The following is a 19,961-nucleotide window of genomic DNA, read 5'->3' on the forward strand; positions in this document are numbered from 1 at the left end:
AGGAGACAGACCAAGGAAACTACAAAACTGCAGGAAGGATTGAATGGCTGGGCACGGTGGCTCACGCCTGTTACCCCAACACTTCGGGAGGCCGAGGTGGGTGGATCACCTGAGGTCAGGAATTCCAGACCAGCCTGGCCAGCATGGTGAAACCTCGTCTCTACTAGAAATACAAAAATAAGCCGGTCGTGGTGGCACGCGCCTATAGTCCCAGCTATTAGGGAGGCTGAGGCAGGAGAATTGCTTGAACCCGGGAGGCGGAGGTTGCAGTGAGCTGAGATCGTGCCACTGCACTACAGCCTGGGGGAGAGAGTGAGAATTTGTCTCAAAAAAAAAAAAAAAAAAAGGATTGAAGGTGGATTCTGAGGGTACTCTGACCCCATGAACCCAGCATGAAATCTTCCTGGCATTAAGGAACATTGAGGCTGTGGAGGATTGGAAATCCCTCCAGGGAAAACACACTTCTCTTGAGCAGGGTCACAAGGGGTGGGGGCAATGTGGGAGATGGGGCAAGTCCGAAGACAAGGTCAACAGCAATAATAATAATAACAATGACAGGCATTTGTTGCTTGTTTGCCGGGCCTCTTGCATCCAGTTCTCCCAACATCCCTGTGAGGTGGTGATGCTTATCTCCATTCTCCAGCGGAGGAAGCTGAGGCCCAGAGAGGTGAAGTCATTTGCCACAAAATCCCCCAGCCAAATGCGGGTAGAACCAGGTTTTCAGCCAGACTCACCAGCTCATGGCAGAGCTGCCCTGGAGTCTGCAGCCATTCAGTCTATAGCCGGCCGCTCCATCCTTCAAGGCAGTTTAACGTCAAGATTCCTGATCTGCCTCAACCTGAGGCCTCTAGAAGATACATCACCCCTGACAAGCTGAAGACGTGTGTCCGGAACACTCAGACACACACAAAGTGCTATGGGTACGCCACACCCCGACCTAGCTGTCTCTTCCTGATGGACCTCACCGGGTAGAAATGCCTGGCACCGCCTGCCTCGGCTCCCAAGGTCAGCTCTCGCTCCCGAACAGAACTTTCTGAGATGATGATGAAAACGTTCTCCATCTGTGCAGTTCAGTGGAGTAGCCACTGATCACATGAGGCTAGTGAGCACTTGAAAGTGGCTAGTTGGCCGGGCGCGGTGGCTCAAGCCTGTAATCCCAGCACTTTGGGAGGCCGAGGCGGGCGGATCACGAGGTCAGGAGATCGAGACCATCCTGGCTAACACGGTGAAACCCCGTCTCTACTAAAAATACAAAAAGAAATTAGCCGGGCGTGGTGGCGGACGCCTGTAGTCCCAGCTACTCTGGAGGCTGAGGCAGGAGAATGGCGTGAACCCGGGAGGCGGAGCTTGCAGTGAGCCGAGATCGCGCCACTGCACTCCAGTCTGGGCGACAGAGCGAGACTCTGTCTCAAAAAAAAAAAAAAAAAAAGAAAGAAAGTAGCTAGTTTGAGGAACTGCATTTTTTAATGCAGTTAATTTTAATTACTTTGATATATATACACATGTATATACATTTATGTATACATATTTATACACATATATACACTTTTACATATATGTGTATATATATATTTTTTTTTTCAATTTTTTTTTTTTTTTTTTTTGGAAATGGAGTCTTGCTCTGTTGCCCAGGCTGGAGTACAGTGGCACAATTTCAGCTCACTATAACCTCCACCTGTCAGGTTCAAGCGATTCTCCTGCCTCAGCCTCCCAAGTAGCTGGGATTACAGGTGTGCGCCACCACAGCCAGCTAATGTTTGTATTTTTAGTGGAGACAGCGTTTCATCCTGTTGCCCAGACTGGTCTCGAACTCCTGACCTCAAGTGATCTGCCTGCCTCTGCCTCCCAAAGTGCTAGGATTACAGGCATGAGCCACCACACCTGGCCTATTCAGTATTTTTTTTTGAGACAGGGTCTCACTCTGTCACCCAGGCTGAAGTGCAGTGTCATGATCAAAGTTCACTGCAGCCTCGACCTCCCAGGCTCAGCAATCCTCCTGCCTCAGCCTTCTGAGTAACTGGAACTACAGTTGAAAGCCACCAAGCCTACCTAATTTTTTAAATTTCTTTGTCTGTAAAGATGGGGTCCTACTATGTTGCCCAGCCTGGTCTCAAATTCCTGGGCTCAAGCAATCTTCCCACCTCAGCCTCTCAGAGGGGTAGGATTACAAGTGTGAGTCACCTGTGCCTGGCCTAAATTTATATTTAAATATGACTAATAGCTATGATATTAAACAGCATAACACTAGACCCTCCATCACCCAAGCTCTGTTGATCCAACCAACAGAGCATAGTTGATCTCTCCCACCTCCCAGCCTTACACACACATGCCCCACGCCCTCCTTCCTGCCTCCACTCACCCAAGATATTGCAACCTCCTCAATATGCCTTGATGACTATCTCAGCCTCCACATCCTTGCATTGCTGTTTATGCTGCCTGGTGCATCTCACGCTGCCTCACCCCATCATCTGCCTCATTTCTACTCTCACTCCAGGTCTCAGCTCAGATGCCCCCTCCTGCAGGAAGCCCTCCCTAGCCCTCAGGTTGAATGAGGTGTGTCTCCTTGGGTTCTCCCAGACTTCTGGGCTCCTCCATCTCAGCCCTGATCACCCTGGATCATAATTGTGTGAGAGGGGTCTGCCCACCACACCCTACAGGACTGTGTGCCCTACTGTGGACGGAGGGCAGAGCAGAGATGGTCTCAATCATCACTGTGTCACCAACATCACCCAGCACCCACGACTGGGCACTGGGAGTGTATGCTGGAATGAACGGAGAATGCTTTTTATAAACTAGGCTAAGCCAGGTGTGGTGGGTCACATCTGTAATCCCAGTACTTTGGGAAGCCAAGGTAGGAGGTTCACTTGAGCCCAGGAGTTCAACACCAGCCTGGGGCAACATAGTGAGATCCCATCTCTACAAAACATAAAAAAATTAGCCAGGGATGTTAGTGTACAACTGTGGTCCCAGCTACTCAGGAGGCTGAGATGGAAGGATTGCTTGAGCCCAGGAGTTGGAGGCTACAGTGAGCAATGATCATGCCACTATACTCCAGCCTGGGCAACAGAGTGAGACCCTGTCTTCAAAAAACAAAAAACAAAAAAAAAAAACAAGAATAACACACTTGGAATAAACATGATCCAGAAAAGTACAAAACATACACTCTGGGGCTGGGTGCAGTGGCTCATGCCTATACTCCTAGCACTTTGGGAGGCTGAGGCAGGAGGATCATCTGAGATCAGGAGTCTGAGACCAGCCTGGCCAACATGGCGAAACCCCATCTCTATTAAAAATACAAAAATTAGCCGGGCATAGTAACACATGCCTGTAATCCCAGCTACTCAGAAGGCTGAGGCAGAAGAATCGCTTGAACCTGGGAAGATTGCAGTAAACTGAGACTGTGCCACTGTACTCCAGCCTGGGTGACACAGCATCTCAAAAAAAAAAACCACACACACTCTTAAAAACTACAAAATAATGTTCGTGAATGGAAAGACAGAGCAAGACCCTGACTCAAGAAAAAAAAAAAAAAAAAAAACAGGCCGAGCACGGTGGCTCACGCCTGTAATCCCAGCACTTTGGAAGGCCGAGGTGGGCAGATCACCTGAGGTCAGGAGTTCAAGACCAGCCTGACCAACATGGAGAAACCCCGTCTCTACTAAAAATACAAAATTAGCTGGGCGTGGTGGCGCATGCCTGTAATCCCAGGTACTCGGGAGGCTGAGTGGGAGGATCACTTGAATCCTGGTGGCAGAGGTTGCGGTGAACCGAGATTACGCCATTGCACTCCAGTCTGGGCAACAAGACGAAACTCCATCTCAAAAAAAATAAATTAATTAAAATAAAAAACCACTAGGCTAACAGCTTTTTTTTTTTTTTTTTTTTTTTTTTTTTTTTTTTTTTGAGACAATGTCTCGCTCTGTCACCCAGGCTAGTGTGCAGTGGCGTGATCTTGGCTCCCTGCAACCCCTTGCCTCCCAGGTTCAAGTGATTCTCCTGCCTCAGCCTACACAGTTGCTGGGATTACAAGCACCCACCACCATGCCTGACTAATTTTTGTATTTTTAGTAGAGACAGGGTTTCACCATGTTGGCCAGGCTGGTCTCAAACTCCTCACTTCATGATCTACCCACCTTGGCCTCCCAAAGTGCTGGGATTACAGACGTGAGCTACCGCACCCGGCCTGTCTCAGAGCCTTCAAGTGAGTCAGTCACAGGTGAAATCCCACCTCTGTCTATTGGCAGACTTGTTTCTTTTCCTGGGCCTCTGTTTCCACATCTGTGCAATGGGAACAGTTATTTATGGTGGCTGCTGAATGAGGTAGTGTGTGTTTGAGCAAACCTAGGGGAATTGCTCAAACAGCAGCTGCTATGACTATTGCTATAGTGACTGCTGTTGTAGTCACGCTGAATGAGAAAAAGAGGTTGAAGAGGGTCAGGGGAGGAGTCCTGGGAAGTTCCCCAGTCACCCTGAAAAACTGGTTCAACCTCTGTCTGTGCTTCCATCCCAAGGAGTATAGGTGGAGCCTCCAGAGCCCATGGACAGGGCATGCTGGGGCTGGGCCAGCCTCAGCGGTGTCTCTAAGGCACCCCTGGGATCCCCACTGAGCTGGCCTACTTCAGACAGCCAGGGCCCACCCCTCTGGCCCCCTTAGTGTCCAGCTCGTGGCCCCTTGGCATTTCCACAAGACGCCAAGATGGAGATTCCCATGGGGACCCAGGGCTGCTTCTCAAAGAGCCTCCTGCTCTCAGGTAAGGAGGAAATAGACCCTAAAGGCCGAGGGGAAAAATGAGGACTCAGCCCAGAGATTGAAGTTTCCTCTTAGAAGTAGGGAAAGATTACCTGAGAGGATGAAATGAGAGTATGATGGGGGAGGGGCAACAGAATCACAGCCTCATTGCCATTTTATCTATGGAATTTTCCATAATGTTAGGACCATGAAGTCAGGAATTTATGTATGTTTGGTTCCCTGCTATATCTCCAGTGTCTAGAAATTGAAGGAAGTTTAGATGTATTATATATAGTTGGTATTATGGTTTATATATTACATATGCCTATAAGTATTAGTTGAATAAATGAATGAATGAATTCAGAGAGTCCATGTGTTTAGAAGCAGGCCACACAGCATCTCAAGGTAGAAAAACCTCTGGATCAATAGGATGGCAAATCTGTGGTATCTATGCCTATGTTCCCACGCCTGCACCCAGGGCAGACATCACTAATCAATCCCAGCATTGTTTCCAATGAGCAGCACTCAAAGTCCTTGCTCCCGGCTGAAGATCTGTATCTAGAGAGGAGCATGCCATGGTCCCTGGCAACACCCCTGATCTCAGCCCTTCCCTATAACTTCCCACAGCCTCAATCCTGGTTCTCTGGATGCTCCAAGGCTCCCAGGCAGCCCTCCACATCCAGAAGGTTCCAGAACAGCCTCAAAAGAATCAGGACCTTCTCCTGTCAGTCCAGGGTGTCCCAGACACCTTCCAGGACTTCAACTGGTACCTGGGGGAGGAGATGTATGGAGGCACGAGGCTATTTACCTACATCCCTGGGATACAACGGCCCCAGAGGGATGGCAGTGCCATGGGACAGCGAGACATCGTGGGCTTTCCCAATGGTTCTATGCTGCTGCGCCGCGCCCAGCCTACAGACAGTGGCACCTACCAAGTAGCCGTTACCATCAACTCTGAATGGACTATGAAGGCCAAGACTGAGGTCCAGGTAGCTGGTAAGTGTTAGGGTCTGGGGATAAGGTGAGGAAGCTAATGAGCCCTGAGCAGCTACCATGCACCAGGTGCTGTGCAAACACCATTTCATTTGGTCCTCTCATTCATTCACTTGACACATATTGAGCGTCTACTGTGTACCAGTCCCCAGAGATAGTCTTTAACCCTCACATGCATTAACTAATAAAATATCTATGAAATGCCTGCCTTGTGCCTGACACTGGAGAATGTACCATCTCGTTTACCTTTCACATGCACTGACATTAACCACATTTTAATTGAGCACTTACTGTATGCCTGGTTGTGAGGAATGCATCCCTCAATCTTTATGTTCATAAGGCGAGTATTTACTGATGAATCCACTTGGGGCAAAGTGTGAGGAACAGGATGGTGGACAATAATGACAGCTGGCATTTCTTGGGTGCTTGTGAAGAGCCAGGCACCATCTTAAACCTTTTCCCTAAAGCATAGTTTCTCAGCTTCAGCACTACTGATGTTTTGTATTGGCCAGTTCTTCCCACTAGAGGGTTTGTGCGTTGCAGAGATTTCAGCAGCACCCCTGGCCTCTACTCACTGGGTACCAGTAGCACCTTCCTAGTCATGACAATCAAAAATGTCTTCAGATATTACCAAATGTCTCCAGCCTGGGATAAGAATCACCCCTGGTTGAGAACCACTACCCTATATTTACTCATTTTTACCTTAAAACAACTCCATGAGGTGGGTGCCATTATTGTCTCCATTTTACAGATTGAAAAATAGAGGCACGCAGTGGTTATGACTTGCTGAGTAAAGAACATGAACCAGAATGATGTGACATGGGAAGGGGGGTCATCAGGGAGACCTCACTCAAGAAGTGACCTTAGAGGAGAGACAAGAAGAAGCTGATTGAGGGATGGAGGTGCTGTGGCCCCTTGGCATTTCCACAGGATGCATATCACCCCAGAATTCGTATGCTGAAATCCTAAACTCCAAGATGATGGTATTAAAAGGTGGGACTTGGGTCCCACCCAAGCACAGTGGCTCATACCTGCAATCCCAGCATTTTGAGAGCCTGAAGTGGGTGGATCACCTGAGGTCAGGAGTTCGAGATCAGCCTGGCCAACATGGTGAAACCCTGGCTCTACTAAAAAATACAAAGATTAGCTGGGCATGGTGGCAAGTGCCTCTAATGCCAGCCACATGGGAGGCTGAGGCAGGAGAATCACTTGAACCCGGGAGGCAGAGGTTGCAGTGAACCAAGATCATGCCACTGAACTCCAGCCTGGGCAACAGAGCAAGACTCCATCTCAAAAAATAAAAAAGTGGGGCTTGTGGGAGGTGATTAGATCATGAGGGTAGAGCACTTGTAAATAGATTGCATGCCTTTAAAAAAAAAAAATTGTGGAGACAGGGTCTTACTGGTATTGCTCAGGCTGGTCTCAAACTCCTGGCCTCAAGCAATCCTTCCACCTTGGCCTCCCAGTCCTGGGATTACAAGAGTAAGCCATCATGCCCAGTCTCGGCTCACTGTAACCTCCACCTCCCAGGCTCAAGTGATCCTCCCACCTCAGCTTCCCATGTAGCTGGGACTGTAGGCGTGTGCCATCACATCCGGCTAATTTTTTTTTATTTATTGGTAGTGACTGGGTTTCGCCATGTTGCCCAGGCTGGTCTCCAACTCCTGAGCTCAGGTGATCCACCCACCTCAGCCTCCTAAAATGCTGGCAGGCGTGAGCCACCACTCCTGGTCCCTAGTTAAATTTTAAAATGGGTTTTGGACAGTGGATAGAAAAAATTTTAGAGAAACAGATGAAATAGGCAAAAGTTAATTCAACACATGCATTCATTTGATTACACAAATCTGCATAAAATGACCCTCTAGTCCGGTTGGAGACAACAGTCCTTACTTCACTCATGGAGCCTGAGGTGGCTTCTCCCCACGTTTCCAGGGCTCCCAGGTCACAGGTGCCCCTTTTGGAAGCTGCACAGCGTGGTCATTAGGGAGTTCAGGTGGCCTGGGTATGATCCCAGCACTGCACTTATAGTGAGCCATCAGGCAAGGCAATTTACTGTTCCATGCCTCAGTTTCCTTATCTGTAAAATGGCATAGAGTTTCTTTGTTGGATCATTGAGAGAACAGTGTGTGTGTGTGTGTGTGTGTGTGTGTGTGTGTGTGTGTGTGTGTGTGTATTTCAAACTTCATAACAACCCTAAGAGCTAGGCATTCGTATTATTCTCATTTCACAGACGAACCAAGTCACAGAGAGATGGAGTAATTTGCCCAAGGTCACACAGCCAGTAGGCAGCATTAGGATCTCGTAATCTATGAGCTTAGCTGCCAAGAAGGGTTGGGATAGAACAGATGTCCAGTTTGAGAGTAAAGCGGGGAGGTCAGAGGGTAAGAGCCAGGTAGGCATGGTCTTAATTCTGGCAAGTCCAATTTAAGAATCCTCCGAGTCCCCTACATCTCCTGCAAAACACAGCCCAGAACCTCATCCTTCTGCTAAAAGGATTCAGGTATCATCAACTGAGGTGAGAAAAAGCAAAGCAGATTGGCTCTGGGCTCGATGACTCACATCTGTAATTCCAACACTTTGGGAGGCCAAGGCGGGAGAACTGCTTGAGTACAGGAATTTGAGACCAGCCTGAGTAATTTAGTGACACCTCTTCTTTACAAAAAATTTTAAAATTAGCCAGGAGTAGTGGTGTGTGCCTGTAGCCCAGCTACTTGGGAGACTGAGGTGGGAGGATGGCTTAAAGCCCAGGAATTCGAGGCTGCAGTGAACCACGATCATGACATTGCACTCCAGTCTGGGCAACAGAGTGAGATGCTGTTTCAAAAAAGAAAAAAAAAATCAATTTGATGAGGTAGAGTTGGGGAGCTTGTCAGCAAACAGATTTTGGATGTGCTGTGAGGATCATATGAAACCCTAGGGAACTGGTGACATTGAGATAGGGGAGAGCTGAGGAGTTCCATCTGGGACATGTTGAAAATTTTTTTAATAGAGATAGGGTCTCACTATGTTGCCCAGGCTGGTCTCGAACTCCTGGGCTCAAGTGATCCTCCCACCTCAGCCTCCCAAATTGCTGAGATTACAAGCGTGAGCAACGCGCCCGGCCCACTGGGACATGTTGGATTTTATGTGCCACCCAGATGGTTGGATACTCAAATCTGAAAAGCAGGAGAAAGCTCTGGGCTAGAAATAGGAAACTGCACCTCAGTTCTCCAGGCAGTCACTGATACAGTCGGTGGGGGATTGGGGGAGCCCTCAGGAGACGTCGCACAGTCCCCCCTCTCTCTCTTTCTTTCTCTCATCCCTCAGAAAAGAATAAGGAACTACCCAGTACACACCTGCCCACCAACGCTGGGATCCTGGCAGCCACCATCATTGGATCTCTTGCTGCTGGGGCCCTTCTCATCAGCTGCATTGCCTATCTCCTGGTGACAAGGAACTGGAAGGGCCAGAGCCACAGGTACAGGGTCCCCAGGCGTCCCTCTCCTGTCTCCTCCCACTGTCTTCTCAAGCCCCGTGGATTCCTCCACAAGTCACATCATCCGGCTCATACACAATCTCATCAAATCTTGGAACTCCTGGGGTGAAAAGGATCTTTCTATCCTGTGTAAAACAGAATTCTGCATTGCAAGGGACAGGAAACCTATTCTTAAACTGACTTACCAAAAACAAGGAATTTTAGACAGGGTCTCGCTCTGTCACCCAGGCTGGAGTGCAGTGGTGCAATCACGACTCACTGCAGCCTCGACCTCCCTGGGCTCAGGTGATTCTTTCACCTCAGCCTCCCAGGTAGCTGAGACTACAGGTGTGCATCACCAGGCCTGGCTAATTTTTTTTTTTTTTTTTTGTAGAGATGAGGTTTTGCCCAGGCTGGTCTTGAACTCCTGGGCTCAAGTGATCTTCCAGCCTTGGCCTCCCAAAGTGCTGAGAATACAGGCATGCGCCACTGTTCCCTGCCCAAAAACAAGGAATTGTTTAATACTACATAACTTATTAACTTCAGGTAGGGCTGCATCCAGGGGCTCAGTGTTCTCAAGTGACTCCTTTATATACTCCTCAACTCTGTATTTTTCTTCGGTGGCTTCATTCTTAGGCAGGCTCTCCCCTGTTGCGACAAGATCACTCCCAAGGGGCAGGCTTATACTCCACCGGTTCAGCCATTCCTAGCAAGGAGACAACCTTGTTCCTGGTAGTTCCAGCAAAAGCCCCAAGTCTACCTCTCATTGGCTTAACTCAGATCACTTGACTTTTCATGACCCAATCACTGTGGCCAGGGGTTGGTGGCCAGGGAAAGCCCTGATTGGCCAAACTTGGGCTATTTGTGCAGCCCCAGAGCCTGGGATAGATCCAACTCCGTTTAATCAAATGAATTGAGAGTGTAGACCAGCCCTCCAAAGGAAAACTGGATGCTATTGTCAAAGAAGGGGAGTGGCCAGCGGCAGGCAAAGCTATCAGATGCCACCTACCTCTTTGTGGGGAGAGAGAGAGAGTTGGGGTCCTGTTTCCCCCAGGGAGAGTCTATTCGTGAAAAATTCCTTTCTTATGACATCAGCGTCTTCAGAACTTTGTCTCTTGAAATTGATTCTGAACTGATTGTAGATAAGATGTCTAATTTTTCTGCCACTCACCAGTTCCCAGAATTTGAAAGCAGCAATTTTGTCTCCTTTCCTAACTCTTCCTTATGTGCCATGGATTTCTTCTTCTTCTTCTTCTTCTTCTTCTTCTTCTTCTTCTTCTTCTTCTTCTTCTTCTTCTTCTTCTTCTTCTTCTTCTTCTTCTTCTTCTTCTTCTTCCTTCTTTCTTCTTTCTTCCTCTTCTTCCTCTTCCTTCTTCCTCTTCCTCTTCCTCTTCTTCCTTCTTCCTTCTTCCTTCTTCCTTCTTCTTTTTTTTTGAGACAGTCTTGCCGCAGTGCAGTGGAGCAATCTTGGCTCACTGCAATCTCTGCCTCCGGGGCTCAAGCAATTTCGTGCCTCAGCCTCCCAAGTAGCTGGGACTACAGGCATGCACCACAACACCCGGCTAATTTTTTTGTATTTTAGTAGAGATGGGGTTTCACCATGTTGCCCTGAGTGGTCTCAAACTCCTAATCTCAGGCAATCCGCCGGCCTCGGCCTCCCAAAGTACTGGAATTACAGGCGTGAGCCACTGCGCCTGGTCTATTTCTTTTTTCTTTTTTAGAGAGACAAGGTCTTGCTCTATCACCCAGGCTGGAGTGCAGTGGCGTGATCATAGTTTACTACAGCCTCAGACTCCTGGGCTCAAGTGATTCTCCCACCTCAGCCTCCTGGGTAACTGGGACCACAGGCCTGTGCTACCACACCTGGCTAATTATCTGTATTATTATTTTTTGTAGAGATGGGGTCTTGCTATGTTGCCCAAGCTGACCTCAAACTCCTGGCCTTAAGTGATCCTTCCACCTCAGCCTCCCAAAATGCTCGAATTACAGGCATGCACCACCATACCTAGCTTATTTTTTACTTTTTGTAAAAATAAGATCTCCCTGTGTTGCCCTGGCTGGTCTTGAATTGCTGGGCTCAAGCCATCCTCCCATCTTAGCTCCCGAAGTAGCTGGGACTACAGGAATGCACCATTTCCAAGCTTGCTTGCTTCTTGTTTTGCTCTTGTCGCCCAGGCTGGAATCCAGTGGCACGATCTCAGCTCACTGCAACCTCCCCTTCACGGGTTCAAGCGATTATGCTGCCTCAGCTTCCTGAGTAGCTGGAATTACAGGCACCCACCACATCGCCTGGCTAATTTTTGTATTTTTAGTAGAGACAGGGTTTCACCATGTTGGCCAGGATGGTCTCAAATCCTGACCTCAGGTGATCTGCCCGCCTTGGCCTCCCAAAGTGCTGGGATTACAGGAGTGAGCCCCTGCACCCAGTCAATTATTATTTTTTGTACTCAAAACTGCACGCACACCTTCCACCCCCTCCCCCCTCTCCATTTTCCTTCATAGGGAAGGAATGTTGCTCTCTGATATTCTACTGTCAATGCTTTACTCCAATTTTCTTCCCCTCTCTTTCCCCGCTAGACTGCCTGCTCCAGGGAGCCAGGGATCTCTGTCCATCTTGTGCTCTGCTGTGTCCCCAGTGCCTTCAGTGACGCCCAGCACATGGTTGGTGCTTGTAAATACTTATTTGGTGAATTAACAAACTCGCTATAGTGGTGTCAAGAGTACTTTTGTTTCAGACTCAAAGTCTCACTCTATTGCCCAGGTTGGGGTGCAGTGGTGCAATCATAGCTCACTGTAGCCTCGACCTCCCTGGTTCAAACTATCCTCCCACCCCGAGTCTCCCAAGTAGCTGGGACCCCAGGTGCGCACCACCACGCCTGGTTAATTTTTGTAGAGACGGAATCTCACTTTGTGGGTCAGGCAGGTCTCAAACTCCTGGCCTCAAAAAATTCTCCTGCCTTGGTCTCCCAGTGTGCTGAGAGTATAGTCATGAGCCACTTCACTTGGTTCCAGTGTACTTTTTAAATTAAGGGTATTCAGGACGGGTGAGTGACTCACACCTGTAATCCCAGTATTTTGGGAGGCCAAGGCGGGTGAATCACTTGAGGTCAGGAGTTCGAGACCAACCTGACGAACATGGTGAAAACCTGTCTCTACTAACAATACAAAATTATCCAAGCATGGGCCGGGTGTGGTGCCTCACGTCTGTAATCCCAGCACTTTGGGAGGCCAAGGCGAGCTGATCACGAGGTCAGCAGATCGAGACCATCCTGGCTAACACGGTGAAACCCCATCTCTACTAAAAATACAAAAAATTAGCCGGGCATGGTGGCGGGTGCCTGTAGTCCCAGCTACTAGGGAGGCTGAGACAGGAGAATGTCGTGAACCTGGGAGGCAGAGCTTGCAGTGAGCTGAGATTGCACCACTACACTCCAGCCTGGGCAACAGAGCGAGACTCCGTCTCAAAAACAAAAAAAAAATTAGCCGAGCATGGTGGCACACACCTGTAATCCCAGCTACTTGGAAGGCAGAGGCAAGAGAATCCCTTGAACCTAGGAGGCGGAGGTTGCAGTGAGCTGACATCACGCCATTGCACTCCAGCCTGGGCGACAGAGCGAGACTCTGTCTCAAAAAAAAATAAAAATAAAAATAAAAAATAAATAAGGATATTCAAATGAATCAATATAAAGAGAAACATTAAGGAAATCTAAGACAGATGGATGGAGCAGGACCATGTGGGTGATCTCTGTAAATGGTGATGTCTGTGATGTCTGGAGAACGTTGCTCATTGGCATGAGGTGGTGGCTAGGGAAACTGAGGGACTGCGGATGGGGATTATGGAATAAGAGTCTGGGATAGTTCAGGCCTCATCCTAGCTCACTCTGAAGGAGAGACCATGTGGCTTTCAGGGGCCTGGTGGGATTTCCAGCCTCTCTAAGTCTCTCTCCATCCACCCGAGTGTCTCTCTATCCTAATATCAATTCCCTCCATGTGTCCCCAGGATGGCGACCACAGAGAAACCAGAATTGGGCCCTGCTCATGATGCTGGTAAGGCAAGAGCCCCAGATCTCACTACCTAGCCCTCCTCTCAGCTCCTCCCTTCTCTCCCATAGCCACAAGCCCCCTTATTCTCCCTCACTCAGGGGTCTCCCAATGCACCTGCCCGAGACCTCCTTGGGGCCCCCTGAACTCCACCCACATAATCTGAGCACATCGGCACCACCCCAAACCTGCTTTCTCTCTTCTTCTCAATGGCTGGCACCCCCATCCCATCATGTGAGTGGATCCTATCCACCCCCACAGGCCACTAACAGCCTCCTAGACCCCCCCACACCCAGCTCCTCACTGGTCTCCCAGCCTCCAGACACCTCCAACCCATCCCGAGACAAGATCTTTCTAAAATTCTGATCCTGTTACTCCTCTGCTCAAAGGCCCTCCATGGCTCCCCTGTGCCCTTGGGACAAAGTTTAGTCTCCTTAACATGGTTCTCAAGGCCCTTCATAAGACAGATCAAACATCGTTTCTGAAACACAGCTGGCTCTCTCACCAGACCTCTGCATTCACCCTCTCCTGCCTTAGCTTCACTCTTACTTCTCTCTACTATCTCAGATGCCCCCTCCAGGAAGCCCTCACTGAGTGCTAGGCTGCTTAGGCACCCCCTCTTGGGTTCCCACCCACCCCTAGTCCCCCCACTCCAGCCCTAAACACTCCAGGTTGTCACTCTGGAGATTGGTCTGTGTCCCCCACAGGACTGTGAGTCCCGGAAGGGCAGGCCCGGGATTGACATGGTCGCCACTGTGTCCCCAGCACTGGGTTTGGCTAGAAGAAGAATTTTCACAAATGTTCGTTGAATAAATAAATAAATGAATGTCAACAGGCAGCCAGAGTGGCCTGTGGGACCCATCTGTCAGCTGGTACCTCCCCTGTCCCCTGTTTCAGGTGACAACAACATCTATGAAGTGATGCCCTCTCCGGTCCTCCTGGTGTCCCCCATCAGTGACATGAAGTCCATAAACCCAGCCCAGGTGAGTCCCATCCCCAGCCTCTCCCCTGAAGCCAATGCTAACAGGCACCTCCCCTCTGAGCTGGCTGTGGTCCTCTGGGCCACCTTGACACCAAGTCTGGGAATCTCAACTCTCTATATATTGTTCCCTGTTTGTAAAAATCCTAAGGAAAAGAGACTGGAAGGAAACAGCACAACAGAAGCAGCATTTGTCTCTGGGGTGTGAAGGGTGCTGGGTGGGTTTTATCTTCTTTTCTTTTATACTTGTCTGTGTTTTCTGCACTGAGCAGCTATTCCCTTTATAATGGGGAGGTTTTATATATATAACAAAAAGTGTATAAAAATGAGTTACTTAGGCTGTGCGCGGTGGCTCATGCCTATAATTCTAGCACTTTGGGAGGCTGAGGTGGGTGGATCACCTGAGGTCAGGAGTTTGAGACCAGCCTGGCCAACATGGCAAAACCCCATCTCTACTAAAAATGCAAAATTAGCCAGGTGTGATGGTGCATGCCTGTAATCGCAGCTACTTGGGAGGCTGAGGAAGGAGAATCGCTTGAACCCAGGAGGTGGAGGTTGCAGTGAGCTGAGGTCATGCCACTGCACTCCAGCCTACGTGACAGGAGCGAGACTCCGTCCCAAAAAAAAAAAAAGAGGTTATTTAGATTAAATAAAAAGAAAAACCTTAACACGGTGAAACCCCGTCTCTACTAAAAAATACAAAAAACTAGCCGGGCGAGGTGGCGGGCGCCTATAGTCCCAGCTACTTGGGAGGCTGAGGCAGGAGAATGGCGGGAACCCGGGAGGCGGAGCTTGCAGTGAGCTGAGATCCGGCCACAGCACTCCAGCCTGGGCAACAGAGCGAGACTCCATCTCAAAAAAAAAAAAAAAAAAGAAAAACTTAGCTGGGCATGATGACTCACGCCTATAAATCCCAACACTTTGGGAGACCAAGGTGGGAGAATCACTTGAGGCCGGGAATTTGAGACCAGCCTGGGGAACATAGCGAGACAAATCTACAAAATTTTATATCTACAAATATCTACAAAATTTTAGCTAGCCATGGTGGTGTGCACCTATAGTCCCAGCTACCAGGGAGGCTGAGGAGGGAGGATCCCTTGAACCCAGGAGTTTGAGGCTGCAGTGAGCCATGATTGCACCACTGCACTCTGGCCTGGGTGACAGAGCAAGATCCTGTCTTTTTCTAAAACAGCGAAAAATAAGAGAAACTTAAAACACTAAGGCTAAGAGCTTAGAACCAGAGGTGTTGACAGGGGTAGACTGAGAGTTAACGGAGTGGTTGACAGGATACCACACAAAGCTGGGGCCCAGTACCCATTTGTCAGAAGAGAACGCTGAGGTGCAAGGGAGCTAATCCCCTCTGCCCAGGGGCCTCGCAGTCTGGGAGGGATGATGGGGACTTGGAATCTGAGAGTGTCCCAGAACCAAAGGTCAAAGATTAGAGGGTGGGGGTGCCGAGCGCCCACTCACCTGTGTCCTTGCCTTGCAGCCCCTGCCCACGCTCCCACCCCTACAGGCGGGGCCAGAGAACCACCAGTACGAGGTATGGAGCTGGGAGCTGGGAGGGGTGGTGGGGATCCCATGGATCCAGGAGCCCCGAAGCCTGGGTGGGGAGGGGTCAAGACAACCAAAACTGGGGGCTCTCCTCCCCTTGTCCCCACAAGCCTCATGGTCTCAGCTCTCGGAGAAGCCCAAACCGCCTCCCTGAGAGACCCTGGCAAGTCCCTTTTCCTCCCAAGGCTGTGATTTCCTTCTTTGCAAAAGGGATCCAAAACTTTGAATTTGCACAGGAGGAACAAGGCCCAGAGAGGGACAGGGGATTGCCCGGGGCCACACAGCCAGTCGGGTCCCCAGTGAAACCCCACCACAGGGCTCAGTCCCTCTCCATCCCCTCCTGTCTGCTGTCTGTCCCTGTGGCTCTGTCTCTCTCTGAGTGGCCTACATATGTCTGTGTGTCTGTCTTCCCCTTTCTTAGACTCTCTCTCTCTCTCTCTCAATTTCTCTGGCTGTGTCCTTTTTAATCTCTCTTTCTCTGTTTCCAGTTTGTTCATGCTGCCTTGTCTAAGATGCATCTCTTTACACATCTTTGTTTCTCTGCATCTCTGTCTCTCTCTCCATTCTCTGTCTCTCCTGCCTCTTTGTCTCTGTCACTGTGTCCACCTCATTTCCTGGTTCTTCCAGGACCTCTTTTCTCTGCGTCTCACTCTCTTTCCACCTTGCTCTTCCATTCTTTCTCTCTATATATTTCTCCCCATCTCACTCTGTCTTTCATCCTCTGTCCCTCTCTGTCTCCCCAAGACTCTCACCCTCCACCCAGTCATAATTCTGTTCTCTCTCCCCCCCAAGCAGGACCTGCTAAACCCCGACCCTGCCCCCTACTGCCAGCTGGTGCCAACCTCCTGATGAGTCCTGGCCCAGGCCAGCCGGGGAGAAGACAAGGCCCTAGCCCTCCCTTGGGAGCCTCACACCTGAGACCAGCAGCACAAGGCCATGGGGAGCTGTGGGGCCGATGAGGTGGACTCGGCCAAGGACTCAGCAGCACATGGGGCAGGTGTCCTGGCAGGGGGACAGGAGACTGTAACAGGCCTGGGTCCCTGTACAGCCCCTGAATGCATGCCCACCTTCGGTCTGTTCCTTCCAGCAAGCTGGCCTGGGCCATGTGCCTGTGAAAATCAGGCTCTGGCCCCTTTCCCTGCCAAAGTCCCCCAAGATCTGGATATCTGGGGACAAGGGGGTGGCCTCAGGCCTGCCTCCCAGGCAGTTGGCTGGGCTCCCAACTGTCTGTCCTCAATGCCCTACCCCAACTCCACCAGTGACCCTGAGTCTTTTCCCCTGGGGACAAGGCAGACACCTCGCCATGCAGGCCTCAGGTGGCAGAGAGGCCCAGCCTTACAGGCCTGCGGCCCCACACGCCAGTCCCAGCAAGGTGACCATGGCTGCCGGACCCCTTCCCTGTTCAGGCAGGCCCAGCCGCTCTCAGAAACCGCTGCCAGCTGCTGGCCTTGGCCCCCACCCTGAATCTCACCGAGTCCCTCTGGGCAGCAGCTCCCTTCTCCACCCCACCCCAGCCCCGGTCCCAAATGTGGCCTCACCTTGTCCTCCCCTCCCCCAATCTACGCATTCATTCAGCAATAAATGAGCCTTTGCTGTATGCCAGACCCAGTTCTAGACTCTTGCAGCCTTGATAGAAAGTAAAACAAAACTCCTGCTTTCCCAGAGGGTCGCTCTGGCAGGGGAGAGACTCAGGAAATAAAATAATGAACATGCACTGTCTGTCAGATGGGGATAAGTGTATTGGAGAAATGGAGGGGAGTCGAGAGTATTGGGGGACTGAGATTTTTAATTAGAGAGGGCAGAGAGGTCCTCGCTGAGAAGGTGACAAATGAGCAAAGACTTGAAGGAGGGGAAGAAGGGAGCCTTGTGGGGCTCTGGAGGAAGAGCATTCCAGGCAGAGAGAATAGCAAGTGCAAAGGCCCCGGGGCAGGAGCATGCCTGGCACATTTAAGGAGCAGCAAGGCGGCTGGGCATGGTGGATCACGCCTGTAATCCCAGCACTTTGGGAAGCCAAGGCAGGCAGGTCACTTGAGGTCAAGGGTTCAAGACCAGCCTGGCCAACATGGTGAAATCCCATCTCTATTAAAAATACAAAAATTAGCCGGGCATGGTGGTGGGCGCCTGTAAATAAAGAGAGACTCAGGAAATAAAATAATGAACATGCGCTGTCTGTCAGATGGGGATAAGTGTATTGGGGAAATGGAGCAACTGGGGAGGCTGAGGCAGGAAAATTGCTTAAACTGGAAGGCGGATTTTGCAGTGGGCCAAGATCACACCATTATACTCCAATCTGGGTGACAGAGCAAGACTCCGCCTCAAAAAAAAAGAGCAGCAAGCAGGCCAGTGTGGTGGAGAGAGTGGGGAAGCAGGAAAGGGTGGGTGGGTGTTGATGTCAGGAGATGGACGGAGGGGCACGTGGCGCAGGGCCAGGAAAGGCACTGCCGAGACTGTGGCTCTGGGAAGCAGGGTGCTGTGAAAGGCTGAATAACGGGCCCCCAGTGACGTCTACATCCTAACCCCTATGAATGTTACGTTATATGACAAAAGAATGCAGCTGTGATTAAGTTCAGCATCCTGCTTTTGGGAGATTATCCTGGATTGCCCTGGCAGGCTCTTCATGTAATCACACAGGTCCTTATAATCAAGAAGGACACAGGAAGCGTGAGTCAGAGGGGCTATGACAACAAAGGAAGCAAAACCCTTTGAAAATGGGAAAAGGAGCCGAAAGTCAAGGCAGCACTTCAGAGTCAGAACAATTCAGTGTGAGAAAGATTCCGTGGGCCATTGTGAGTGTTGAAGACAGAAGGGGGCCATGAGCTAAGGAATGCAAGAAACTTCTAGAAGCTGGAAGAGGGCCAAGCTCGGTGGCTCACGCCTGCAGTCCCAGCACTTTGGGAGGCCAAGGTGGGAGGATCACTTGAGGCCAGGAGTTGGAGACCAGCCTGGGCAACATAACAAGACCCCGTCTCTAAAAAAAAAAAAAAAAAATCAGAGCCAAGGGTGGTGGCTCACGCCTGTAATCACAGCACTTTGGGAGGCCGAGACAGGGGGATCACTTGAGGTCAGGAGTTCAAGAACCAGCCTGGCCAACAAGGGGAAACCCCATCTCTACCAAACATACAAAAATTAGCCAGGCATGGTGGCAGGCGCCTGTAATCCCAGCTACTGGGGAGGCTGAGGCAGGAGAATCGCTTGAACCCAGGACGCGGAGGTTGCGGTGAGCCAAGGTCACGCCATTGCACTCCAGCCTGGGTGACAGAGCGAGACTCTGTCTCAAAAAAAAAAAAAAAAAATCAGAATTGGGGAAAGGCAAGAAAATGGATTCTCTTCTTAGAACCTCCAGAAAGCAACAGTCCCGCTGAAACCTTGGCTTTAGTACAGCAAGGCCCCTTTTGGATTCTTGATCTCCAGAACTGTAAGATAAAAAAACTTGTGTTGTTCTAAGCCACTGAACTTGTGGCAATGTTTTACAGGAAATGGGAAACTAATACAGAGGATGAGGAAGAAATCACAGAAGGGGAAGTTGCGTCTCATGCTGACTCAGTATGCAAATACTCCCTGGAAGACTTCTCCTTCCCCAGACCACTCTAGACACCCAATGCCTGGGCCTTTGACCGCCTTGCTAAGATGGTCAACCAGGTCAGCCAGGTAGCCAGGGTCCAGGGCTAGAAGTGTGAGGGATTCCACCTTTTCTCTCTCTTCTTTTTTTTCTTTTTTGAGACAGAGTCTTGCTCTTTCGCCGAGGCTGGAGTGCAGTGGCGCGATCTCAGTTCACTGCAACCTGCGCCTCCCAGGCTCAAGCAATTCTCTTGCCTCAGCCTACCACGTAGCTGAACTGCAGGTGCACACCACCTCACCCAGCTACTTTTTGTGTGTGTGTGTGTGTTTTCAGTAGAGACGAATTTCACCATGCTGGCCAGGCTGGTCTCGAACTCCTGGCTCTGCAGGCAGGAGGACTGAAATCCATGGTGGCAAATGCCTGTAATCCTAGCACTTTGGGAGACCAAGGCAGGCGGATTACTTGAGGTCAAGAGTTCAAGGCCAGCCTAGCCAACATGCTGAAACACTGTCTCTACTAAAAATACAAAAATTAGCCAGGCATGGTGGTAGGTTGAGACAGGAGAATCACTTGAATCCGGGAGGCAGAGATTGCATTGAGCCGAGGTCATGCCACTGCACTCCAGCCTGGGCAACAGAGCAACACTCTAAAA

The 19,961-nt window shown here is 50.1% G+C and overlaps 1 protein-coding gene across 2 annotated transcripts; it reads left to right on the forward strand.

Moving 5' to 3' along the window:
* The first annotated feature begins 4,530 nt into the window (after window positions 1-4,530).
* On the forward strand, window positions 4,531-17,467 carry CEACAM19 (CEA cell adhesion molecule 19). 2 transcript variants are annotated; one of them, XM_045379004.3, is made up of 8 exons: window positions 4,565-4,751; window positions 5,357-5,725; window positions 9,029-9,179; window positions 11,754-11,837; window positions 13,177-13,223; window positions 14,115-14,200; window positions 15,686-15,739; window positions 16,546-17,347. In XM_045379004.3, exons 1-8 carry the CDS (start codon window positions 4,697-4,699, stop codon window positions 16,597-16,599), a joined length of 900 nt encoding a protein of 299 aa, XP_045234939.1. In that variant the 5' UTR covers window positions 4,565-4,696; the 3' UTR covers window positions 16,600-17,347. The 2 variants fall into 2 exon arrangements, with proteins under 2 accessions (XP_045234940.1, XP_045234939.1); XM_045379005.3 differs by lacking the exon at window positions 11,754-11,837 and having other exon boundaries at window positions 4,531-4,751; window positions 16,546-17,467.
* The last annotated feature ends 2,494 nt before the right edge of the window (window positions 17,468-19,961 follow it).

This window comes from Macaca fascicularis, chromosome 19 (genome assembly GCF_037993035.2).
Source record: "Macaca fascicularis isolate 582-1 chromosome 19, T2T-MFA8v1.1".
Taxonomy (NCBI): Eukaryota; Metazoa; Chordata; class Mammalia; order Primates; family Cercopithecidae; genus Macaca; species Macaca fascicularis.